This window comes from Vulpes lagopus, chromosome 12 (genome assembly GCF_018345385.1).
Source record: "Vulpes lagopus strain Blue_001 chromosome 12, ASM1834538v1, whole genome shotgun sequence".
NCBI lineage: Eukaryota > Metazoa > Chordata > Mammalia > Carnivora > Canidae > Vulpes > Vulpes lagopus.
The window spans coordinates 54,625,578-54,651,292 of NC_054835.1; the positions used below are offsets into that span (position 1 = coordinate 54,625,578).

The window sequence follows — 25,715 nt, forward strand, 5'->3', positions numbered from 1 at the left end:
CCCTCCTGCCTGCTGTAGGCCCCTGGGCGCCCACCTCTGTTCAGAGCCACCGACTCTCTTTCCCACCCCCCTCAGATGCCTCTAAGCAGGTGCCCGTGGCCCCAGAGGACAAATCCTCCCGGATGCTCGGCACCCCTGACCCCTCCACTGCCCCCAGCTCCCCACACATAGGTTCTTTAAGCCGAGGGAGGGAGGGCGAACGTGGGTTCCGACCCAGACCTGCCAGGGAGAGGCAGAGGCCCCGAGAAGCCCCATGAGGGAGCCGGGCAGCGCCTGGCCGGGAGCACGCACTCCTCGGAGAAGACAGCGTGGGGCCGCCCTGCCCACCGCCCCAGCGCAGCCCCTTCCCATGCCCGGGCGCCCCCGAGACACGTACCCCCCCCCCCGGGGGAGAGGGAGCACCGGCAGCAGCCACTGCCAACCTGCCCCACCACGCGGGCCTCAGGGGCCCCTGAGCTTCCTAATCCCGTGGAGCTCCGGCCCCTGGGCGGGCGCCACCCAACAACCGGCCAGCCAAGGGCCGGTTCCCGCTCAGCTGGCCGACGCCCTCTTGTCTTCCAGCTTTCGCCATCATGATCGTGCTGGCCCTGGTCCGCATCGGGCACGGGCACAGGGAGGGCCACCCGCCCCTGGCCGACCTCTCCGGGGTCCGGAACCTGTTCGGCGTGTGCGTCTACTCCTTCATGTGCCAGCACTCCCTGCCGTCCCTCGTCACCCCTGTCTCCTCCAAGCGCCACCTCACGCGCCTGGTCTTCCTGGACTACGTGCTGATCCTCTCCTTCTACGGCCTCCTGTGCTTCACTGCCATCTTCTGCTTCCGCGGCGACAGCCTCATGGACATGTACACCCTCAACTTCGCGCGCTGTGACGTCGTGAGCGTGGCCGCCGTGCGCTTCTTCCTGGGCCTCTTCCCCGTCTTCACCATCAGCACCAACTTCCCCATCATCGCCGTGACCCTGCGCAACAACTGGAAGACGCTCTTCCACCGCGAGGGGGGCACGTACCCCTGGGTGGTGGACCGCGTGGTGTTCCCCACCATCACCCTGCTGCCCCCCGTGCTGGTGGCCTTCTGCACCCATGACCTGGAGTCCCTGGTGGGCATCACGGGGGCCTACGCAGGCACGGGCATCCAGTACGTCATCCCCGCCTTCCTGGTGTACCACTGCCGCAAGGACACCCAGTTGACCTTGGGCTACGGGACCGTCAACAAGCACAGGTCCCCTTTCCGCCACACCTTCTGGGTGGGCTTCGTGCTGCTCTGGGCTTTCTCCTGCTTCTTCTTCGTCACCGCCAACATTGTCCTCAGCGAGACCAAGGTCTGATGGCGGAACATGTCTGGTGTTAAGAGAGGTGGCGGCTGCACTATGGCCCCGCGATTCACCTTCCCGCCTGCAGAGCCAAGATCTAGTTCCTTCCCAGGGTTCCTGGGGGCAGGCGAGACCGGACTCTGGGAGGAGGCCCTCCACACCTCCAGCTGGAGGTCTTCTCCCCGGCCAGGATTCCGCACTGCACCTCCCTCGCCGGGTGGCCCTCCTCCCAAGCCCTCCTGCGTGGGGCTGCCCCTGGCCAGCGAGGCTGCACGACCCGGGCACACAGCTGCCTGGTTTCCAGGCTAGGCTTCTGCTTGACGCGCAGGCCCCACCATGACAACCATGGGGGCAGGCTCCTCCCCCGCACGGTGGGGACGCAGTGCTGGCACTGCCACTATTTATACCAGACACCATGTCCCCTCCTCCTTTGTCCCAGTCCCTCCTGCATCTGTGTCTGGGGAATCTGCTCCACTAGTAGCTGCTGCCTCAGGGCGAGTCCCAGGCCCTAACCCTCCTCCCCTGGGGCTTGCCAGTGACAGGCAGGTCCCACCTTCCCCTAAGGCCTAGAGTGGCCAGGTGCCACGCCCAGGGGGACGGGTGTGTTTCCAGCCCCCACAAAAAGAACAGGAAGTGCTAATCGGCACCAGGTTCCCCGGACTATAGCTGAATGGGGCCCTTGGCTGTGGCTGCCAGCGCCCGTCCTGAGCTCCTGAGCCCGTGATGACTGGGAGCCACAGGCAGGAGCACTCCTTCCTTGGCGTACAGCAGCCCGGGAGATCATTTAAAGCCTAGAGCCTGTGACCCGTCAGAGGGATCCTCTGCTCTCCTGACTGCCCCACTGGGGCGCACAGGGGCTCCTGCGTGATGGGGGGTGGTGTATAAGGACCACTAAAGGGAGCCACCCCGAGCCACCATCGCGGTGGCCTGAGAGCACCACAGACATGTAGTGGTGGGCAGGCTCTGCTTCCAACCCTATAAGAGGTCAGGCCTGTGGGGCGGCAGCAGGCTTGGCTGACCCTGCTCCCGCTCCAGTACTAAGGGTGGCTCCATTTGAGCCAGGCTGTGGGTGCTCTGTTCATACTTTCCATGACCCTTGGGTGCTGTGGAGCGAGATGGGGCACCAGCCACCATTCTCATGGAAGGAGGCGAGGGTTTCTGGTCACCTCACCAGCTCTTCCGTCGTCCCATCCCTGTCACAATCATGCATGCGTCTGCTGGGCCAACCTTCTTTGGAAACACAGGTGACTGGGGAACTCTGCATTTTCAATGTGCCTTCTGCTTCAGGACCTGGGGGTCCTTCCTGACCCTTCCTGGCGTGCCCACAGCCCTGGGCCTGGCCCACCTGTCCTGGAGCCCAGAGCAGCTTGACCCAGAGCTGCCTGTCTGGGGTGGGGTCTCAGGTCCCCAACCGCCCCCCCCCCTTTGATTTCAGTGCCTTGCTCAGCCCACGTTTGGGAACCTTCCAGCCTCCCCTGCATGGCCTGGTATTTGTACCTTGGACAGAGCAACCACGCTGGCTCTCCTGGGGCCCCCTGATGGTCTCGGAGGGAGTGGGAGGAAGGCCTGGGATTTGTAGGAACTGGGCAGTCCACAGGCGGTGCCACCCCTGGCCCTGGCTGCCCCGGCCTGTGAGAACCCCAGGTCGTACGTGATTGGCCGTGGTCTGCTTTCTCACTGCTGTCACACATCTCTTTATCCGTCCCCAAATATTGTGATTTTTCCATCCATGTGAAAAATAGACCACCCCTCCCCATCTGCCACCACGGCTTCTTCCCAGGAGACCCCACCCCGGTGGGCAGAGCAGGGAGGGCTCCTGGATAGCAGACACTCCGTGGCTCCAGCCCTACCTGGAGCTGCCCAGCTGTTTGCTGAAAACTCAGAACATCTGTACTTACCCTCCTCTAGTTACATCCCCTCTTGCTTAAGGACAAAGCAAATTAAATCATCTTGCTGCCCCAGGCTCCAAACCAAATATTGGCCGCGAATTTATTAGCATCATAAAGCCCAGGTTGATTTATGTGACAATCTGGAGCCACATGGCAGTGCAGTCGGGTGGCTCCGTTCCTCTCCTCCGGGCGAGCCAGGCAGCCCAGGGCCTGGAGGGAGGGAATTGGTCCCAGGTGGCCGCTTCGCTGATGGCGATGGTGAGCCAGGCCACTCCCCACTGCCACTGTCTGGGCTCCTTTGCTCCTCAGTGTTCACCTGCTGTCTGACCTGCTGGAGGTCGGATGGGTCATGTTCCGCTCTCCTGCTGATAGCCAGGGGGGCTCAGGGCAAGGGAGGTGGGGCTGCCGACAGCTAGACAGACCCCCAATGATGCTTGTTCACCAAGTGCATCGACCAGGCTTGGCTGCAAGTGCTTACACCAGTGTGGTGAGGTGGGCGAGTTGGATCTTGATTCCTGTTTTATATCTGGGCCTCCCAGGGTCAATGGCAGGGAGGGCAGAGGAGACCGCCAGCCCGACCTGGCCCTCATACAGGTGTCACTGTGGAGGAGCACATAAACTCAACAGCCTCCACCCATGCCTTTCACCCAGCCTGGCCCCAAGGGCAGGCTAGGCCACGGTGGGAGTCGCGTTCCCTCCGGCCGTGGTGCCACCGGCTCCTGCCCCTATGGCCAGAGAGACGGCTGCGGGCTTATGGATGGGGCAGATGGCGGGTGACAGGGCTGCGAGGCACTGCTGAGTGGTGGAAGGTGGGCAGCGGGCACCTCGCCAGGCCCTTAGCTACACAGCTGTTCTCACCACCTGGGGGCCGGGAGCAGCCTGGGCCTCAAGCAGGCTGAAGTCACAGTGGGGACGAGCCCGGCAGGGCCAGGCCCTCGGGCCGTGTGCCCACAGATTCCCCGGGGAAGGGCTGACCCCAGCCTGGCCATGCTCACAGCCACTGCAAAGCTGTTCTGAAAGCGAGATCCGGGACTGCAGGAGAGAGCTTTGCACACCTTCTCCCACGGGGCTGGGGTTCACAGTGTTGGTGGGAGAAAGAAAAGAATAGCAGCCCCCCGAGTGCCTGGTCTGTGCTGGACACGGTGCTGGCTGCTGTCCGCATGAACCTCGGCATCATTTGGGGATTGGGAACGTGGACCGAGACGTCGGACCTGCCCCTTGCGGGCGGCGAGCCTCCACGCTCCTCCCCGTCATTCGTAACGTGGAGGTGATAGTGCCTGCACCGCTGACCGGTTGTGGGACCTTCAGTGCTGAGCTTAGTGCCTGGCACAGAAGTGCTCAATAAAGCTATTACGTACGGATGCTCGGCTGTCTCGTCATTTGCCGGCCATATAGCTGCGCTCATAGCCACAGACCCCGGGATGGGTCCCCAGGCACCTGCTGGCTTCCTAGCCTCCCGATGCATTGTCTTGGGTCAACTGCCTGCTACAATTCAGAGACGGGAAACTGGGCTGAATTCTTCAGGGTCTAGAGGGCGAAAGTGGTCTGTCCCTGCTCCAGGGAACTTAAGGACCCTTTCAAAGAGCCAAACTGAGGCGTGGCTGGAGAGTCCTGGAGCCGGGACGGAAGCCCAGGTATGCTGACCGAGGCTATCATGCCCGCCCGTGGCTCAGCTCCGTGCCCCTTGCCCGCTAGCAGCCCCTGGAAAGAGGTGGTGTGGACGATGAGCCGCTCAGTGAAGCCAGTCGAGGAAACAGCCACGCAGCAGCAGGGTAAGACAAAGTTCCTGCTGCTGAGACAGGTGACCGAGAGCCTCCCTTTTCCTGAAGGCATCTCACCAAAAGCAGCAGCCACGTCTGGGTGTCTGGTGTCTGGGTGGATTCAGCTGGCTCTCTGCTCCGCAGTCGGGCCCTGTTCATGACTGATCTGTGGCCCTGCGACAAGGCTCCCTCCTCCCCCCCTGCCAGGCTTTCTGCCCTCCTCCTGGATGGCGCAGGGGGCGCCAGGGCTCTGAGCAGGAGGCCGGGGAGCCAGGCCAAGCAAGCTCTGAACCTGCAGGAGGCGTCCTCCCTGCCTCCACTTCCCACGGGGCTCACCTCTCCCCAGAACACATTCCTAGAGCAGGGACGAGGCAGCCAAGAGCCTGGCTCCAGGAGCAGGATTGGCCCCTCCTCGGAGCCAGTCAGCAGCAGGCTCAGCTCCACATTTGGCTTTTAATTATCTTTCCAGTTCTTGGTTATTAATGATCTTGGGCAGAGAGCGGAGAGCAGCCTGGACCTCAAGACTCCTCCCAGCTTACCTGCTGCAGAGCTAAGCTCAGATTCGGGGAGCAGGAGGGGTCAGGTCCAGGGGCTGGCAGCCAACAGTTAACTCTCTCACCACCTGTGGTTGTTGTCAAGGTCAACTCCCTCCCAGGGCACTGGCCTCGTGCACTCACCTAGACCCACGTTACCACCTGTGGCTGAGACCTGGCTCCGTGAAAATCCATAGGGCAGAGGACATGACATTGACTGTAATGGGCTGGGGCCACGCATTCCTGGCATAGTCCAGCTCTCCAGTCAGGCACAGAGCAGTGTTAGAAGTTCCCCCCACTCCAGGGGCGCCTGGGTGGCACAGTTGGTTAAGCCTCTCAGTCTTGGTTTCAGCTCAGGTCATCTCAGGGTCGGGGGATCGAGCCCCGCATCAGGCTCTGCACTCAGGGAAGAGTCTGCTAAAGTTTCTCTCTCTCTGCCTCTCTCTGATCTCTCTCTCTAACTAATAAATCTTAAAAAAAAAAAAAAAAAAAAAGTTCTGGGGCACCTGCCTTGCTCAGATGGCTAAGTGCCTTCAACTCAGGTCATGATCTCCATGTCCCGGAATCAAAACCTGTGTTGGGCTCCTGGCTCAGCAGGGAGTCTGTTTCCTCCCTCTCTTTCCTGCTCAGGTTCTCTCTCTCTCTCTCAAATGAATAAATAAAATCTTTAAAAAAAAAAAAAAAAAAGGATTTCCTCCCTCTCCACCATTGCAGCTGCTCTCACCCCTAAAACCAAACAAAAAAACTTCCAGTTTTCATGGCTCCACCCCAGTAGCAGAGTGCCCCAAGGCAGGCCCAGCCGGAGCTGTGTGGGCAAGGGCTGGGGTGCTGACCTTCAGCACTGGCCTCCCCGGCTCCTCCCTGTTACGTGGAGGTCGCTTCTGCCCTGCCTCACCCAACTTGTCAAGGACACCTAGACGAGGTCTGACGGCACCAATCGTACCGCTTGTGGAGTGGGTGGGAGCACGAGTGCTTGCTGCATGCAACCACGGATGTGACAGCACTGAAAATCCTAAGCAAGGGCCATCCTTCTAGATGGTCCTGGACATGTGACAGAGAAAGGAGCTCGTGGGGCGGGGAGCCCCAAGGGAGGGTGAAGGCCTGAGCTCACCAGCAGATTCTCTGACCTGGGGCTCTGACCCTCACGAGTCCGGGCACCAGCAAGGCTGAGCGGCGTCTGGTCTCAGAAGCTGCCTGTGCCAGGCGTCTGGAGCCCCACGCAGTCCCCACAGAGAGAATACGCCAGGGCCCAGGAGAGCCCCGGGGGGCTCCCCCCTCCCCCGCCCCAGCAGACCTCCCTCTGCATTTCCACCAGTGAGCTGTCAGGCTCCCGGGGGGCCCCTGGCAAGGCGGGACACCCACAGCCCCTGGCATGAGCCTCTCTTTTCAAGGAGATTGAAGGATGAACTCCATCCGTCACCACCAGAGCCCCCATGCTGAGCACATTTGTCACATCCAGTGCCAGGGTGGGTAGGAGCTGGCACTGAATACCAAGTGGCTTCTGCTGCCCAGAGCCCTTTCTCAGCCTCCTCTCCCAGACACTGCCCCAGAAGGAGCTGCCCACCTTCTCTGGACAGACACCCTGCCCGGGTCCCCCCAAGGTGCTCCTGTCACCTACAGGCTGTGGTGTGCCCCTCCAGGGGTGCAGAATGAGGCAGCCAGGACCAGTGGGTTGTAAAAGATTTGTTTAATGCCCCAGTGCTCTGAGGAGAGACTCCAGACAGGGGGAGCAAGGAGTGGGACAGGCCTCCGTGCTCCCACGCCAGGCCCCCTGGCAGTCAGGACGGGGAACTAGCTAACGGCAGGGCAGGGAGACCCCATTGCTCCCGGTGACTCCAGGACACGTGGGAAGGACTTTGCGTGAGAGGACAGCAAGAGCCCACCCAGCCCCCTCCAGGACCTGAGACTGCCGAGGTCACTGAACTGACCACGGAGGACCTCTGTCACTGGGGGCCCACAGCCCGGATCTCCAGGCAGAAGCCAGAATCGCCCAAGTCAGCTGCCGCCACTGACCCTGACGGCGCCAGGCGGGCACCCAGCCGACCGGAGCCAGAGTAGCTGACCCCTCACACTTCTGACTCCAGGCTGGAGATCCGCCTCCACGTACAGGGTCCGGGGAAGCTGTGTGTCCCGCAGGCCGCCCTGCTGACCTCTTCCAGCCCCGCACTGTCCCTGTAGCCTGTGCTCAGCCCCAGGGTCCTGCCCCTGCGCCCCGGAGGCCCCCAGGCCCCAGGGAGCCAGGGGCCGTGGCTGGCACAGGGGGGCAGGGGGGGGCACACAGCCCCCCAGCAAAGCGGCAGGTGGGCGTGGGCGTGCAGGCAGGCGTGCTGTCTGTGCCAGGCGGGGACCCTGGCCCACACGCCGGCCCTGCAGGCCTCCCGGTAGGACGGCGCCGGCGCCCAGTGCCCGCAGGCCGGGCGGCCACACCCCGCGGGCAGCGACCGCGGCCGGGCGAAGGCCTCGGCCACCGAGCTGGGCAGGGAGGCGTGGCGCGGGCGCAGGCCCCGGGCCCAGGCGGCGCGCAGCAGGGCCTCCCGCCGCGCCAGCTGCTCCGGCCCGAGCAGCGGCAGGTCCTCCGGCTCCGGGGGCTCGGGGAAGAGCGGGAGGAAGGGGCGCCCCGACCGGGCGGCCCGAGGGAAGGAGCTGTAGTGGCAGCGCTCGGGCGACAGGGGGCGCTCTGGGAGCGCGCGCCGCTCGGAGGCCGCCAGGTGCCGCCCGCCGCGCCCCGCGCGCACCTGCCGCCGCGCCTCGCGGGCCGCGGGGCCCGATACCCGGGAGACGTCGGGCAGCGACGGCCGCGGCGTCGGGGGGCGGCCCGCGGGCGGCGGGGCCCGGGCCCCCGGCGCGGCGCGGCCCCCGCCGGGCGGCCCCCAGCCGGTGGGGCTGGGCTCGGGGGACGGGCGGGGGCTGGGCGGCCGCGGGCCGGGGCAGGCGGGCGGTGGGGGCGCGCGGCGGCCGCTGCCCCAGCCCTCAATGGTGCGCGCCGCGCGGTCCAGGGAGCTGCTCACGCCCGCCGTGGTCACCATGTCGCGCGCCGCCTGCAGCATCTTGAGCACGCTGGCCTGGGCCGAGCCGGCGGTCAGGTCGGGGCTGGGCGGCCGCGCGGGGCTGGCCAGGCTCTGCACCCCGCTGAAGCAGCTGTAGATGCCCTGGGAGGCCGGGAGGAGACAGCCGTGAGCCGCCAGCCCCCCTCCGGGCGCCCACCTCCGGCCCAGGCCCCGGCCCAGGTGCCCCCAGGGCCCAGGGAGCAACTGACATTGGGTAAGCGCCTCCCGTGCAGCCCACACGGTGCCACTGTGAGCACGCCTGCCCGGTGCCCTGTGAGCTCGCCTGCCCGGTGCCCTGTGAGCTCGCCTGCCCGGTGCCCTGTGAGCACGCCTGCCCGGTGCCCTGTGAGCTCGCCTGCCCGGGGCCCTGTGAGCTCGCCTGCCCGGTGCCCTGTGAGCACGCCTGCCCGGTGCCCTGTGAGCTCGCCTGCCCGGGGCCCTGTGAGCACGCCTGCCCGGTGCCCTGTGAGCACGCCTGCCCGGTGCCCTGTGAGCACACCTGCCCGGGGCCCTGTGAGCACGCCTGCCCGGTGCCCTGTGAGCACGCCTGCCCGGTGCCCTGTGAGCTCGCCTGCCCGGGGCCCTGTGAGCACGCCTGCCCGGTGCCCTGTGAGCTCGCCTGCCCGGTGCCCTGTGAGCACGCCTGCCCGGTGCCCTGTGAGCTCGCCTGCCCGGTGCCCTGTGAGCTCGCCTGCCCGGTGCCCTGTGAGCTCGCCTGCCCGGGGCCCTGTGAGCACGCCTGCCCGGTGCCCTGTGAGCTCGCCTGCCCGGTGCCCTGTGAGCTCGCCTGCCCGGTGCCGCTGTGAGCACACCTGCCCGGTGCCCTGTGAGCACACCTGCCCGGTGCCCTGTGAGCTCGCCTGCCCGGTGCCCTGTGAGCTCGCCTGCCCGGGGCCCTGTGAGCACGCCTGCCCGGTGCCCTGTGAGCTCGCCTGCCCGGTGCCCTGTGAGCTCGCCTGTCCGGTGCCCTGTGAGCTCGCCTGCCCGGTGCCCTGTGAGCTCGCCTGTCCGGTGCCCTGTGAGCTCGCCTGTCCGGTGCCCTGTGAGCACGCCTACCCGGTGCCCTGTGAGCACGCCTGCCCGGTGCCGCTGTGAGCACGCCTGCCCGGTGCCGCTGTGAGCACACCTGCCCGGTGCCGCTGTGAGCATGCCTGCCCGGTGCCCTGTGAGCACGCCTGCCCGGTGCCCTGTGAGCTCGCCTGTCCGGTGCCCTGTGAGCTCGCCTGCCCGGTGCCCTGTGAGCTCGCCTGTCCGGTGCCCTGTGAGCTCGCCTGCCCGGTGCCCTGTGAGCTCGCCTGTCCGGTGCCCTGTGAGCACGCCTACCCGGTGCCCTGTGAGCACGCCTGCCCGGTGCCGCTGTGAGCACGCCTGCCCGGTGCCCTGTGAGCTCGCCTGCCCGGTGCCCTGTGAGCACGCCTGCCCGGTGCCCTGTGAGCACGCCTGCCCGGTGCCCTGTGAGCACGCCTGCCCGGTGCCCTGTGAGCACGCCTGCCCGGTGCCCTTTGAGCACGCCTGCCCGGTGCCCTTTGAGCACACCTGCCCAGGGCAGTCAGAGGCCCTGAGAGGTTCTCCTCCTGGAGGAACACAGCTTGTTAATAGCCGCGAGGGTTCGGCCCAGGTCAGCCTGGCTCCCGACACGGCCCGGCCTGCTGCAGGGGGCTCTGCTTCCCATCTGCTGTGTGATGCCCGCAGGCCTCACTTTCTACCTCGGTAATGGGGCCATGGCCAGCTCTGACTTCTCTGGGTTGGTGGCCCTAAAGCTGGGGCCTGCTTGGGGGGTAGGGGGGTGGCACCCACCCTGCTGAAGGCCAGCAGGAAGTCCAGCCGGGACGTGTTGGGCACCGAGTGACGCAGTTTCCAGTAGACCAGGTGCTCCCAGGCGAAGACCAGCAGGGCCAGCCCCATGGCCACAAGCAGCATGTAGAAGACACCAGCCATGTTGTCGATGTCCAGCTTGCTGCTCATCACCTCGTTCTTCTCATTCTGGCAGATCCCCGAGAGCCACACAGTCTCCAGCTTCTGCGTCTCCCCTGGCAAGGGTGGGGACAAGGGACACACCCCTGGCTCAGGAAAGACCCTCCCAGGGCTCCCCCAAGCTTGGAGCAAGGAGAGGTCTGGAGCCAGGGTGCCACCCCTTTGCAGGACCACACAGGGATCTAGCCCAACGGGGGGCAGGATGGGAGGGTCGGGGGTGTCAATGAGCAGGAAGAAAGGAGAGCCGAGTCGGAGCTGGGGTCGGCGATGCCAGCCTTAGACGTGCCCTGCCCCGCACAGGCCCAGTAAAAGCTTGCTGACTTGGCGGGTGACTGGGGCAAAGTTATTGGTCACCGACATGCAGGCACGGAGCTGGGCACACAGGGACAAAAGACCTAGCCCCTGAGGACATGACAGCACTTTCACTGCTATCATTCTCATTCCGTGGTACTGATGGAAAAATCACAGTTTTATCTTCTCGCACTGAAACCTCTGGTTTGGGGGCAGGATCAGCAGGACTGCTTAAACATCTGAGCCCCTGGTTCAAGGCAAGCCTGGGCCCCGGGCTCTGGGACTGGGCAGGCCCGTGGCTGGCTCTACACTAGGTGATGCCAAGATGGAAATGGTGGAGACAGGGGTCTAGAGGAAAAAGAAAGGATCTGAGCCCCCGCCCCAAGCCCCACTGTGTGGCCTGAGCTTCCTCCCTTCTTCTGGCCCTTCAGAGACTCTCCTGTCGTCCTACCTCCCACTCCTCCTGGCAAGCCCACCTCTTCCCCAGGACTTCATGCAGTCCCTCCAAATACCCTCACCCACTGGCCCAGCTCTCACTCCCAGAGACCTCTTCCTGCCCATAGGCCCTGGGACTCAGAGAACAGTAATGGAGATCCTGACCAGCCATCAAGCAGCTATCCCCCCACCCCAGGATTCCATGGCCCACCCTGGATCCCAGCCCCCGCCCCCAGCGGCAGCACCCACCATCCCCCAGGAACTGCAGAAGCGCCAGGTCTATGGCCCGCTTCCAATGGGAGTCCTTCTGCATGGCGATGCCGTAGCCAGTGGTGGCAAAGACCTTGCCAGAGCCAATGGTGACCAGCTTGCAGCCCTCGTCCTTGCCCGCCATGTAGTTGAGGACGGCAGCATCATAGATGAAGGCGTCCAGCTTCCTGGGGACAGGCCAGGGTCATGTGAGGTGGGGACACCGAACCTGGGGCCTGACAGGGATCTGGGCCCTAGGAGTCCGCAGAGCACTAACCAGGAGGGATGAGTGAGCAGGGCCTTCTCCAGTTCCCCTGGGTCCCGGATTCAGAGAAGAACCTTTCCCGCAGCTCAAGGATCCCACCTGCCCTCCTCTCAGAGAGGCCAGGGAACCCCCTACCCCAGAGGACATGCCCTCTCTGCCCAGCCCCTCCACGCCCCGAGGACCCTAAGAAGTCATAACCACCACGACAGGCCACGGCTGAACCCTGGGCCATACCTCAGCTGCATCTCTGGGCCACACGGTGGGCATCCAGTTTTGTTTGAAACTTGACCCTGTCCCAAGACCACCTTACCCCCTTCCCCAAGAGCCCTACGGGACACCCTAGCCTCAACGTCCCCACCTTGCGTCTCTCAGGAAGGACCAGAGCTGCGGCTGGTCATCAGGGAGACGTGTGTAGGGACAGTCAGAGGGTGGGTGCAGAGCTGAGGACCCACCCCATCTTGAGGCTGGTGAGCGCGTCTTCCACCGAACGCTGGTTGAACTTGACCATGTGGGTGTGCATGTCTCGGTAGTTGCTGCGGATGTTGCGCTCCGTGCTGCCGTTGGGCACCGTGCCAAAGCGGAAGGGTGGGTACTGATCCTGAGGCCGCTGAAACTGTGGGCAGAGGGCAGGCGCCCTCCATCACCCTCTGTCCAGCCCCCAGGCACCAACACTCCCCGCCCCTGTCCCCCGGGGCCCGGCCCTGGGGTCTGCGCTTGTACAGTGAGCACACCGGAGTCCAGGGACGGTCCAGGCCACTCCTGTGTTTTACGGATGGTGACATTGAGGCCGGGTCAGTCACCACTCCATCGGGGGACCCGAGCCTTCCTGCTCCCTGCTCCATTTCAAATCCCCCTCCCCGGTCCCTCTCGGCACCCCTTGCCATCCACTAGCCGTGTCCCCAGAACCTTCTTATCACTAAGGCCAGACACGGTGTCGATGTACTGCTCCTGGATCATGAAGGCGGCCAGGTTGGCGGTGTAGCTGGCGAGGAAGATGACGGCAAAGAAGGCCCACACCAGGACCATGATCTTGCTGGTGGTGCCTCGGGGGTTCTCGATGGGCACCGAGTTGTTGAAGACCAGCGCCCACAGCAGCCACACAGACTTGCCGATGGTGAAGGATGGGCCCCCAGACTCTGGGAGTGAGAGCGTGGGCACAGAGGGACTCAGGTCTGCACTGTGCCTGGGGCGGGGGCCCCCTCCCCAGCCCCCCCCGCCCCAGGGCAAGCCAGCCCACCTTGTTTCTCTCTTTTGTGTATCTGACTGGCCCCTGCAGGTTGTCCAGAAGCCAGAGACCTCCCCCAGGATCCAGCCTTTTTTCCGATGGGCCCCTGCACCACCCCCCACCCCCACCCCACCCCCACTGATGTTCCCTCTCCCAGGTCCAGCTGAGAGCTTACTCTTGCCACTGGTGAGGTTCTGGTTGTAGCTGACAGGGCTGAAGTACTCAAACATGAAGACCGTGATGGCCACCACAGTGAGACACATGACAAACATCATCACCCACACCGAAGGGCTATAGGGCTCTGGGAACAGAGGGAGGCAGCTCAGAGGCCTCACTACCATCCCTCCCAGAGCCCTGGGTGCAGACAGGTGCATCCATTTGGTCAGAATGGGGCCCATCAGCCCCAAGGACTGAGCCAAAGGGGTCCCTGACTCTTAGAGCAGCAGAGCCCCAGGAGAGACCCCCCTCACACACCCCAGGGAGGTCAAGCTCTCCAGCATTCTCAGTTTCCCCCTCCCCTTGGCCTGGGACAAGATCCCATCACCCCACCCCAGAAAACCTCCCTTTGACTGCACATCTCCCCTGGATCCCATTCCCACCCCCAACTGCCTTTCAAAAAGAGAGTTTACACCCCGTGCGCTCTCCCCTCTGGGTCCCATTCGCTAGCCTGCAACCTGCTCCGTCCCTCCTCCCCTCCTCCCCTCCTTCCCTCCTCCCCTCCTCCCCTCCTCCTCCTCCCCAGCTGGCCGGATTCCACAAGGCCAGGGCAAGCTTCTCATTCCCTCTCCTCCCTCACCTGCCAGCACCGCTAACCATACTCCTGTTCTGGAAGTGCCCTGCCTGGCCCAGCATTGGGGAGCTCCTTGCTCTGCCTGGAATCAGGCAGGGTCTTTAAGGCTAAGTTTCACTCTTCCCCAGTTTGCTCCTCCCGAAGCGCCTGGCGCTGGGGAGACCAACTGAGCTTCTCTGACCAGTCTGCTCACTGGCTTCAATCTCCATGAACAAGGAGGCATTCCTGCCATAAACACTGTGTCCCTTGATGCAGTGGCCATCCTGCGGGGTGGGGTTTGTTGTCTACTACAGGGCTGGGGAACCCTGCTCAGAGAGGTTCAGTGACTTGTCCAAGGCCACCCAGCAGGGAGAAGATTCTCTCCTCTGCTCCTGGCTGAGGCTTGCCTGTCCTCATGGCTCTCTGTAAACCTCACACCACAAGTCCCATTGATCTCTTGGCAGGGCACTTGGTGACCCCAAGGACTATGGCTGTATCCCCAGCAGCTAGAGTGAGGCTTGGCCCAAAGGGGCTGCTCCACAAATGCTGAATTCCCAATCAGGTCACAAACTAGCACCACTTCCCACTCTCTGGGGTGGCTCCCCAACTGCCTGTGAAGCTTCTCCCCCAAGGCGTCCTAGCCGGTGAGACACTTCCTGAAGTCAGCCTGCCTTTCAGGCTTTCCTGCCCTCGCAATGGCCCCACCACCCTCCTTACCCAACACTCGGGCTCAGAATAGAACATGGGCTTCACCTCTTCCCTCTCCGTCCTACTCTCCTGCAGCTCAGGCCTCTGGCCAAACTCCAAGGACCCATGGCTGCTGTGCTGGCCCTCTGAGGTTCACCCCAAACTCCCCATCTCCAGGCACAGCCCTCAGACTCTGGAGCCACCCCTGCCCACCCCGAGCCGCACCCAGGAAGGCTGATGGAGACACGGTGCCGTTGCTGCGCGCCACCATCACGCTGATGCCCGTCTCCACGAAGGGCACAGAGAAGTCCACGATCTCGGAGCGCTCCTCGTTGATGGTGAGGGAGCCGATGGCCATGTCTGCCCGCTGGTAGTACACCTGGGGCCATGGGGGCCAGGGCCGGGTTGGAGGAAGGGTCCCACAGGCTGGAGCACCCTCCCCAGCCTCCCCCAGCGCCCCTGGGGCTTAGTCGGCTGTTGCCATCTGGGGTCCTCAGAGCTCCACTTGCAATAGGGACGACCCCAAGGAGCATTACTGGTGACAGCCCACTTTCCCTGCCAGCTGGGAGAGCCTTGGGAGCTGGGCCCAGGCCCCACCCTGACTGACCCCCAGCACAGGAACATCAAGGGGTGACTGAGTGATGCGTGGGTCCTGGGGTGGCGGGCGGGCACGGGGGGTGGGCTCAGGTGGACCTCAGGGGTGGGCCTACCTCCCCAATCATGCCATTCCACACGCCTCGAACCCTCTTGCCATGCTTGCCATTGGTCACCAGGTACAGGTCATAGGAGAACTTGACCACCTTGGCCAGCTTCTTGAGAATGTCAATGCAGAAGCCCTTACAGCACAGCTTGGTGTAGGGGGCCGTGTCACCACTGCTGCCACCAAGTGACCAGAGCAGACGTCAGGGCCAGCAGCTCCTCCGGTTTGGCACGTGGCCCCCACCCCTCTACATGTCTGCCAGCGCGTGGCAGCATGCAGCTCCCACGGGGCCTTCCCGTGTGTTCTCGCAGACCTGAAGGTGTGGTTGCTCTGCCTGCGGCACGGCACAGTGTTGGGTACACAGCCACCCGTGCCAGGGTCCGGGCTCTCCACAATGACAAAGGGCCGCTCTTCCAGCGTGGCCACCGTCAGGTGCCGGCTGTCCACCACAGGCTGCAGAGACGCACTATAGCGAGGCCACACCGGGTACTTCATGTGCAGGACGCCGTGATCCCAGCGCCCCACCTGCAAAGGGCGACCAGCGTCAGCCTGGGACCTCCACCCCCAATACCTCCACCCTCTAGGTGGGGGCCTCTGGTGGGGGCCTGCCAGGGCCAAGAATCCCCCTCCCTAACCTGGGGATAGCGGGGCAGGAGCATCTGGGGACCAGGAGAGTCGGGGCAAGGAGCTGGGCATGGACAGGAAGGGAGGGCTCCCTGCAGCCTCCTCCCAGCCTCTGGTCCCCATGCTTTTCCCATCCAGCCCCCACACTTGCCGCTGGCCCACAGCATCGTCCCGGAGCCCAGACCTGAGCCTGTGTCACCACACTCCTCACCCCCCACCCAGACCTCAGTATAAAGTCCTTCTTCACCCAGTACCCCAGACCTCCTGCACTCAGGTCCACTGCACCCCGCTCTTCCTCAGTCTCCACACCCCCCAAACACATCACTTCAGAATGCCTCAAACCCTTCTGCCCCTCTATCTAAACCAGGCTGGTATCCCTCCCTGATGGGCTCCTACTCAACCCTTCACAACGCAGCCCAAATGTCCCAACTTCTGTGGATCCTTCCCCAGTTTGCTCCTCTGAAGGCAGAACCGATTTTTGGGCCTTCTCAGTATCCCCGTAATGCTGTGCACGCCTCTCTCCTGCTGATCTCCCCAAATTCTACTTGTTTACATGTCTGGCCAGCCAGCATAGCTGTGGGTTAGATCCCCCAGGGGCAGGACTGTGTGATGAGAGAGCCCGACAAGTTCTACGGTGGAGGGAGGCCAGGGTGCCCTGGGAGCCCTGAGCAGACGTGCCTCACCCACCCTGGTGCAGTGCAGTTGCTTCAGCTGAGACCTGGGATGAGGGGCTGGATGAAGGACAGAAGGGACCCTCTGCTCAGCTGTGGGACAAGAGGGGCTGGGGACAACATGAGACGGCACCGAGGGACCCTGGGCTCACCCCCTTCTCACCATCTCCCAGAGGCGGTGGCGGTTGAGGGCGATCACAACCATGGTGGGCTGGACCAGGTACCCACCAGGGCTGAAGGAGAAGTCTCGGCCCTCCCAGGTGACATTCAGTAGGTGCCTGCAATGGGGGAGAGAAACCAGGGTGTCCCCGCAGCCCTGCCCAGGACCAGAAGGCCGCCTCCCTCGCCTTCTGCCTCATCTCCGTCACCACCACCAGGAAGCACTGACCGCGCCCTTATTGCTCTGACACACACCCTCTGCAACCCTTCACACCCGGCTTTTTTCTTTTTTTTTGTTTCCAGTTGAGAAGACTAAGCCCAGAGAGGTGAGGCACCTTGGCAACCCAGGCTCACAGCTAGCGGGAGGGGAGGCCAGCGGGGCGACGGTCCCCGCCCCCCCTCCCAGGCCCCGGGCAGGTGCCCACCTGTAGAAGGCCTCCCGGGCAGGGCTGACGGGCCCCGGGTGGCCACGGCAGTCCCCGGCCGGGGAGGGCAGGGCGCCGTGCTGCCGCTGGTAGCCGTGGGCGCCCAGGGCCAGGATGGCCACGCCGTCGCGGACCTTCTGGCGGAGGCTGAGGCGCCAGCTCTCGGTGACGACGCTGATGAGGCCCACGGGGAAGGCGGCGGGGGGCGCGTCGGTGCTGCCCAGCGCCAGGCTGGGCACCAGCCACACGTGTCCGGGCCCCACCAGCCCGGCCTGCGCCGCCTCTGCGAAGAGCACCTCGGCCTCCTCGCGCGAGCAGTAGGCCACCAGCACCGGGGCGTCCAGCTGGCGCAGCAGGCGCTGCGTGTGTGCCCGCTGCCCGCCGGGGCCCAGCTCCAGGGTGAGCACGTCCAGCAGCCGCCAGCTCAGGTAGCTGGCGTCGGCCGCGGCGCGCACCCCCTCCAGGAAGAGCGCGTGCCCGGGGTGCAGGCTGGTGATGACGGCGAACGCGCTCCAGTCGTACTCCTCCAGCACCTTGAACAGCACCTGCAGCTGCTGCTCCAGGGACACGCCCAGCTGCAGGAAGGCGGAGCCCGGCTCCTGGGGGCGGGGCGGGCGGGGCGGGGCCTGAGTCGGGGCGCCCTCGCCCCGCCCCGCCGTGCGCCCCCGCTGCGCTCGCTCGCGCAGCCCCCAGACGCCCCGGGGGGCCCCTGCGCTGCAACACCTGCCTCGCGCCGCCGGCGTGGTCCCTAACCTGCTGCGGGTGGAGAATCACCCCAAGCGCCACCCCCCACCCCCCAAGGCAAGGCCGGGATCAAAAACCAGCTGCAGCAGCTGCAGCCCGCGGAGCTTGTCGGACGTAAATGCAGATTCCCGGGCGCATCGCGCACCCACTGGATCAGAACCCCTGGGGATGGCGCCCGTGAATCTGTATTTTTAACGAGCTCTTCGGCTTCATCCTTGAATCCTCTAGTTTGGGAAGCCTCCGACCCTCAGACCCACTGAATTGGAATCTCAGAGGTGGGCCCCTGGGCGTGTGTCTGTTTCTAAAGCACCGTGAAGGCAGAGAAGCGCTGTGCTGAGAGCTCCGCGCGGGCCCCAGGATAACTGGGAAAACACCACCCTCCACGGAGCCCCGGAGATGAGAAAGTTCCTCCTCTCCACCGCCTCCATCATCACAAATGCCCAGGGCCCTGCCCGCTGGAGCCAGGCTAGCGCCCTCCCCTCCTAAACTGTGGGCTGCCTCTCGCCCCTACATGCCCTCCAAGATTTCATCACACTGCGACTGTCCCAGTCTTTTTAAAGAGCAAATCCGGGACAACCCTACAGGACAAGTAACCCAGTTCCTTCAACAAACAAATTGCAACAAAAAGAGAGGGACGGAGGAGGATCCTAGAAATTGAGGCTCAGAAGCCACATCCGCAGATCACCACGTGGAAACCTCATTTGTTCCTTGATTCAAGCAAACAAACGTAAAAATAAGCATGTATGATGTTTATGAAACTATGGGAAAATTTGAACACTCCCCGGATGTTTGATGATGCTAAGGAATTTTTATTTTTTTAGATGTGATCGTGTATGGTGGTTTGGCTTTTAAGCCTTTATCTATTAGAGGTATATACTGAAATATTTCTGGTTGGGACAACAGGATGCCTGGGCTTTGCCTCAAAATGACACAGGAGAGGGGCACTTGGATGGCTCAGTGGTTGAGCACCTGCCTTCCGCTCAGGTCATGATCCTGGAGTCCTGGGATCGAGTCCCGCATTGGGCTCCCTGCAGGGAGCCTGCTCCTCCCTCTGCCTGTGTCTCTGCCTCTCTCTGTGTCTCTCATAGTAAATAAGTAAAATTTTTTTTAAAAATGACACAGGAGAGGGGGGAAGTGAGTGGAGGTAAGGATGGGGCAGGGTTGGCCAGGGGTGGATGGTACATGGGGTCCTTATATTCTTCTGCTTTTTATGTCTGCTCAAATTTCTCCATAATAAAAAATAATCATAAAAGAAAAGCAAATCAGATCGGTCTGTCCCCTCAGCACCTTCTTGGGCTCCCCCAGTTACTTAGAACAAAACCCAAATATCTTTCTATGTGTTCAGGATCTCACCTTCCTCTCCAGCCTTCTCTCAAAATCTCCCAGCTCCTTCTACCTGCTGCCTTCACACCCCCTGATGCCTCTAGCTGGAACACTGTCTCCCACTCCACACACACACACCCCAAAACACACACAACTTGCCAATTCTCCTTCATCCTCACGACCTTAGCTTCAATATGACTTCTTAAGAGAATGTCTCTGCCCAACCCCCTACACACACGGGGGCCCTCTAAGACCCTCCTGCGTTTTTCCTTCAGAATACGTGTCCCAGCTATGACTGCAGATGAATGTGTGTTTAGGACACTCTCCCCACGTGATGCAAACTCTGTGAGGGCATCCCAGGACAGTGACCTGCCACCAAATGGTCTCCCTGCAGGTTAACTGCACCAGGTTCTCTGCCCAGCTTGGCCCCTCTGCCCCTGGGTCTGGAGCTTGACCAAGGAAGGCCAGAGAAGCAGAGGGAAGGAGGGCTGAGACTGCCCACCAAAGCCAGAGGTGAGCTCACCACCTGCACCCATTCATCTAGACACAAAGTGAAAGCAGCCCAGGAAATTTATCTTCTAGAACATAGGAACATCGTTTCCATGGCCTTCTTTCTTCCCACTCCCACTCCCCCGCCAATGTCGCACCCTCAGCCCCCACCTCCCTGCTGGTCCCACCCAATCCCAGCTGCCCAGAACCTAAGTCTCTCCCTGGCCATGCCTCAGTCCCGCTCCTGCAGCCCCAGCCTGGCTCCTGGCCCAAGGGATGAAGGGACAGGGGTTTGGACAGGCACCTTGGGGGTGAGGACCACAGCAGAGCCCCCACTGATGCTGAGGATGGGCACGTGGGTCTGGGAGGAAATGAAGTCCAGGATCTGGGCCACCGCCTCGGTACCCACGTTGTCCTCAAAGACAATGCCGTGGACACGGGCCGCACCCAGGAGTCCGCAGATCTGAGTGAGGAGGCTGCTGGGGTTGGTGTTGTTGACTCCCACGGTGAGCGGCTGGATCTCCAGAGGCAGGTCCATGAAGCTCTGGGAGGTGAGGCGGGTGCGCGCCTGGGCCTGCGGCGGCCCCGAGCTGCCAAACACCACGGCCACGGTCACAGCCTGCTCACCCTGCCCCGGGCCCAGCCCCGCCCAGGCACCGAGGAGTGAGGTGAGCAGCAGGGCCGGCCCCAGGGCGCCACCCATGTCCACCGGAGGGTCCTGCAGAGAGATCCGGATAGGGAGACAGAAGCACAAAGAGAAAGGATGAGCACGTGGACAGGAGGTGAAGGCCGGCGTCAGAGACACACATCCCGAGGGAAAGAAAAGAGGGAACATCTCCTTCCACAAAGAAAGGCAGAGAGGAAGGGACAGCCAGACACAGATAAAGAGAAAGAGACAGTCCAGCTGAGCGTCCCCAGAGTCGCCTGGAGGGGCAGGGGCTGGAAGGGCGCGAGTCCCCAGAGGTGCTCACTACTTCCATTCTGCTGTTGTGCCGGAAAGGCCAGACCTTTGGAAACTCCTCTGTCTGAGCTCTGCCCCAGAAAGGCACACTGAAAATGCTAGTCTGGTGTCCAAGTGCGTGGATTTGAGTCGGACAGACCTGAGTTCAAGTCCCAGCTCTGCCACTAGCTGTGTGATGCTGGGGAAGCCACTGAGGTACGTTTTCTCACGATAATCACGGGACCTACCTCCTACGCAGTGGCAAGGAGGTTACCCACTGCTATCAGCATCCTTGTCCTATAGGTGACAGCTGCACGTCCAGGTGAAGGAAGGCAGCGTCTGTGACACTCCCTGCCCTGCCTTCCATATTCTCCATCCTAAATGGAATCTAACATCGCCGAAGGCCCTGCTCTGTGTGGCCCTGCCTGCCACAGGACCCCCCCCCTCCTGGACACCAGACATCCCCACCCTTCCCCCGTGGCCTCAACTGGTAGCAGCCATTCCACAGCCCGAGTGTGACACCACTGACCTGGTTGGGGCTCAGGATCTCCTGAAACCCTGAGGCGTCTTACACATGAGCTGCTTCCCCAGGCCATCGCTGGTGTGCAAGATTTTTTTGACCTAACCCAAGGACGTGACGTGTATCCCTGCTAAATAAACATCATTGCTTTGGACTGGAACCAACAGCCAAGCCAGTGAGTGGTGCCCACTGACGCAGCTCTCTCTCCCCACTGGCCATCGGCCACAGCTATGCCACCTTCTCCATCTTCATCACATCCCCAGCAAAACTTCTGAACAAGAGAGCCAAAGGGTGACCAGGGTGAACCTGGTTTAATTTAGGCTGAGAAGACAAGATTTTTGGCAGGGGAGGGAATACTCACTTTGGTACCCTTGAAATCTCCTTCTCCCCTTACCCCCCACCCCCACCCCCCATGCCCACCCCCACCCCCACCCCCACCGCAGGTATGGTTTCATAGTACAGCGACTCAGACTGGCAGCCCAGAGACATGCGTGAGTCTGGGACTGGAACCTAAACCAGCCTCAGCTACCACCAATCAGGGACCCCGAGAAGGGCACCACCATGCTTGCTCTTCCCTTTGCAAGGCCTTTCTGTGCCCATCTCTGCCCACAGCCCAGTCCCCGTAGTTCCCTATCCCCAGGGCAGCCCCAAGCCCCCCATCTCTGCCTCCCAGCTCTGAGCTTCACATCTGTGCTGTCCAGAACAGCGGCCACCAGTCACAAGTGACTATAGGCACCAGAAATGTGGCTCCTCTGAACTAAAGCTCCACTTTACTAAGTGTAAAATACATGCTGTATATCAAAGACTTAGTATGAAAAAAAGAATGTAAAGTGTCTCATTAATATTCTTTATATTGATTACAGGTTGAAATAGTAGTTTATATACACTGAGCTGAACAAAATATACCGCTAGGACTAATTCCACTTGTTTCTTTTTACTTTTTCTAACGTGGCCGCTAGAAAATTTACAATTACACATGCAGCTCTCATTTTGCTTCTTTTGGACATGACTCTAGTTGTAGGACCCAGGCATTCCCCCAAGGGGGCACTACCCCCAGAGACTCCCTGGATGGGAAAGTGTCCTCTGGGATTGGGGTTGAGGAGAGGAAGTCCAGGCAGGTGACACCTCTCACCAGGAGTGATCACAGAATACCTCTGGACGGAGAGGCCCCATCAGGCAAGTCTCTCTGAGCTTCAAACAGCAATGGGCAGATAGAAAAAGACTCAGACCCCAGAGCCTCATCCCCACATGACATCTGGCTTCCCCAACAAGGCAGGAGGGTCATACTCCCAGCCCTGGCCCCTCAGTGTCTCCACTCCCCCATCCACCTCACTCCCCTCCGGCCCCACTGGTCCAAAACGTTGTTCTGGCCACCGCACCCCTGCCCACACAGCACAGCTGCTCCCTGGTGCCCACAGACCAAGCCTAGACACCTTCCTCCCATGACCTGAGCCCCGCACACCCGGACACCCATCCATTGTCTCCTCTCCTCTCCTCCCACACTCCTGGGGGTCTGTTGGCTAGACAGCCCCTCACTATCCTTGTCTCCGGGTCTCTGCTCTGTCGTTCCCTGAGGCTGGAATGCCCCCTTCCCATGGCCTCTCTCTTGTCTACACAACAAAATTCCAGAGCCCAACCTAAATCCCTTTCCCACCAGGCACCTGTCCTAGTCCATCCAGCTTCTGGACACTTGGGGGTGAGTGAGAGGATATAGGGCCTGTGTGGGATATAGGCCACCTCTTTCCTACCCCACCTCCCCACCTCTCCTGGAGCAAGAAGCTCCCAGTTATGGCACTTCAGTGACTGGCAGGTATTTGGCCACCCTCCATGCCGCCCCTGCCACACACCTGGCTTTGGCTTAGGAACCTCTGCCCACCCTCTCAAGGTATCCCACCTTTCACTAACGGGCTAAGTTAATGAACACTGGCACCCCGAAAAGGGCCAGTGGAGGATGGCAGTGGTCAGGCCTCTGAGACACCCGGCGTCACCTTGAGCTCCCCAGCACCTCCGCGGGCTTGCAGCTCCCATCGCCGCGCCCCAGCCCCCTCCGCCATCCCGGGGCAGGCTCCCCCGCAGGCTGATGTGCGCACGTGCACGCTCGCCCCGGGCGCTGGAGGCTCCCCCCTCTCCCAGGCCGGAGCCTTGGCCCCAGGGACGGGCCCACCCACCAGCTGCGCTGCTTCGGGGGAGCCGAGGGGCCCAGGCTGCTCTGCCCGCTGTGTCCACCGCCCTTTGGTGAGCGGCCTCGACTTTGCCGTCGGGTTTCCCTCCCTCCATCACTTCTGAGCTAACATCCGCACCCAGGCGTGGGGAGAAGCCCGCCCTGCATCTCGCTCCCTCCCACGGGCGCGGGCACCCAAGTCTCCCTCCAAGATGAACCCCCCGCCCCCCCCGCGCTGTTTCCGCCCCGGCCCCCCGGGGGGCGCCCTGCCCCCTCCCCTTGGCAGGAATCTCTTACACTCGGGCTGTGAAGTTCGGGGTATTTTTAGGCCGGCGATAAATAATTCATAGGGAACGTGGCATCAGGCTCCCCCCGCGGGAGGACGGGGCGCGAGCGGCTAGAGCCACCGTCACCCGCGGCTCAAGGACACTCGCGATGCGGCGGCGGCGGCGGCGGCGGCGGCGGCGGCGGCGGCGGCGACTCCGGGCTCCGGGACCCGTGCCACGCCTCCTGGCGGCCAAACTGGGCACCACGTCCGCGCCCCCCGCCGCGCGGCCGCACCCCACCCCCTCCCCGCAGGCGTCCGCGGCTCCCGGGCCCCCGCCCCACCCCCACCCCCGCGAGCTCCGCAGGCTGGGAAGGGGGGGGCGTGCTCGCCTGGCAGGCCGGGCTGCGGGCGGGGCGGGGCGCCGGGGCTCGGGGCGAACCCAGAAGTCTGGTTCCCAGGTACCGGGCCCCTTCACGCTCCTCTCCAAATTCTCAGTACGGAGTGTAGGGGCCGACCTGAAACCGACTGGCGCAGCCGGAAACTAGACGGGCTCCAGGGCAGAGCGCCTGAGCCTTCCTCGACTTCCCTGTGGCCCCGGGTCAGAGGCGGAGCCGGGGCGGCACCACCGCGGGAGGCCTGGGGGACCCCGAGCCAGAAGTCCCGCCGGGCCAGCAGGGGGGCGGGGGGGAGCTCGGGTGCATCAGTGGTGCGAGCGTCAAGAGCCGGGCTGGGATCCCGCTTCGCGTCGCTCACGCAGCAGGACCTTCCGATGGGTCTTGGGGCGCACCGCTTGATGCCCTCCTTCCCACGTCCCTAGCCCTGCCCTCCTAGGCCTGCCGCAGGAGGCTCGGGGTTTCCCTTCCCCGCCGTCGGGGATCCTTGTCGAAGCCCCGGGAGACCGCAGCTGCCCGCCGGGGCGACAGCCAGGGCCCAGCCTCCGGGCTCACGGCCCCCCGGTGCTCTTCGCCCAGCCTTCCTTTTGCGCCCTCGGAGCCCGGGTCCTCCGGGCGTTGGGTCCGCGTTTGGGAAGACCCCCCCCCCCCGCAAACCCCGTGAAGCCGGGGCTGATTCCCTGAGGTCACGGGGGGGGGGAGCCTTATGCCCGGCCGGCGGGGAGCAGGAGCAGAGCGGGCCGGGGGCGGGGGGATGTAAGGACCTGGGGGACTCGCAGCGTGTGAAGGGGCGGGGGTGTGGAGGGAGCGGCGCGCAGAGGTGCTCGGCGAACCTCGGGAGGCGGGGGCCGAGCGCGCGGCGTCCCCGACAGCCCCTGGGTCCTCTCCGCCCAGGCCCTCTCCAGCCCCCCGCGCGCAGCGGCAGCCCCGGCTCCCGGCCCAGCTCCCCGCCCAGCGGCTTCCAGCAGCAACAGTTGCGGGGCCCGCGGCCCAGACTCCCGCGTCCCCGCGCCGCCCCCTGCCCCGCGCCCCCCCCACCCCCAGGAGGAGCCGGAGGGCTCGGCGACCCGGGGGGCGAACGTCTTGGGCGCCTCGCCCGCGTCCTTCCCTCGCGCCCGCCGCGCGCCCGTCGCCTCGGCCTCCCGGCCTCGCCTCCTCTCCGCCCCCCGGGTCCGAGTCCCAGGCCAGGTCCCCGGGGTCGCGGGGCGCGGGGCCCCGGCCGCCCCCTCCTCGGGCTCCCCGCGCCGGCCAGACCGCCCCCGGGGCTCCCGCGTCTGCCTCCGCCGTCCTTGCCCGCGCGGCGCCCGAGCCCAGCCCCAAGTTGGCGGCGAAGTTGGCGTCCCCGGCTCGCCACCCGCCACCCGCCACCCGCCACCCGCCACCCGCCACCCGCCACCCGCCACTCACCGGGGGGAAGGGGCGCTGCGCCCGCGCCGAGAGCCCGCGCCGGCCGCCTCCCGCGCGCCGCATGTCCCGGCGCCCCGGCCCCGCGCTGGCGCGCTCCGTCCTAGCTCGGCGGGCACCGGAGCCCGGGCAACGGGGGCCCGTGGCCGTGGCGCGGCCTGGCGGGCAGGGACCCGGCCCCCGCCCCCGCCCCCGCCCCCCGCGCCCGCGCCCTCCCGGGCCCGCTGGGCGCCCGGCTCCGTCCCGGGCTGGGCAGCGCGCGGCGCCTCCGGCTCCCAGGGCTCGCCCGCAGGCTGTGCGGAGCGCTCGGCGCCGCCCGCCCGGGCCCGCCCCACCGGGGCCCGCCGCCTCCGCCCCGCCCCGCCCGCCCCGCCGCTCCAGGCCCCTCCTAGGCCGGCCGCGCGCGGACCCTGGGTCCCCTCTCCGCCCCCAGGGCCGTGTCCCCGGACCCACGCTGGGGCCAG

At 64.0% G+C, this 25,715-nt stretch overlaps 2 protein-coding genes across 4 annotated transcripts in view; one reads left to right on the top strand and one right to left on the bottom strand.

Moving 5' to 3' along the window:
* The window catches only part of TMEM104 (transmembrane protein 104), a 56,650-nt gene extending 52,093 nt beyond the window's left edge, over positions 1-4,557 (top strand). For both annotated transcript variants that reach the window (XM_041725751.1, XM_041725752.1), the window contains exon 10: positions 562-4,557. In XM_041725751.1, coding sequence (XP_041581685.1) covers positions 562-1,322 — 761 coding nt within the window. In that variant the 3' untranslated portion in view covers positions 1,323-4,557. The remainder of the gene's footprint in view (positions 1-561) is intronic.
* Positions 4,558-7,159: 2,602 nt separating this feature from the next.
* GRIN2C (glutamate ionotropic receptor NMDA type subunit 2C) lies at positions 7,160-25,281 on the bottom strand. Of its 2 annotated transcripts, XM_041724099.1 has the most exons (13): positions 25,255-25,281; positions 19,871-20,284; positions 17,011-17,609; positions 16,590-16,704; positions 15,445-15,656; positions 15,142-15,304; positions 14,657-14,810; positions 13,151-13,276; positions 12,657-12,886; positions 12,203-12,363; positions 11,486-11,673; positions 10,334-10,566; positions 7,160-8,638 (listed from the first exon to the last, which is right to left on the bottom strand). In XM_041724099.1, exons 2-13 carry the CDS (start codon positions 20,267-20,269, stop codon positions 7,556-7,558), a joined length of 3,663 nt encoding a protein of 1,220 aa, XP_041580033.1. In that variant the 5' UTR covers positions 20,270-20,284; positions 25,255-25,281; the 3' UTR covers positions 7,160-7,555. The 2 variants fall into 2 exon arrangements, with proteins under 2 accessions (XP_041580033.1, XP_041580032.1); XM_041724098.1 differs by lacking the exon at positions 25,255-25,281 and having other exon boundaries at positions 19,871-20,879.
* Positions 25,282-25,715: the final 434 nt, after the last annotated feature.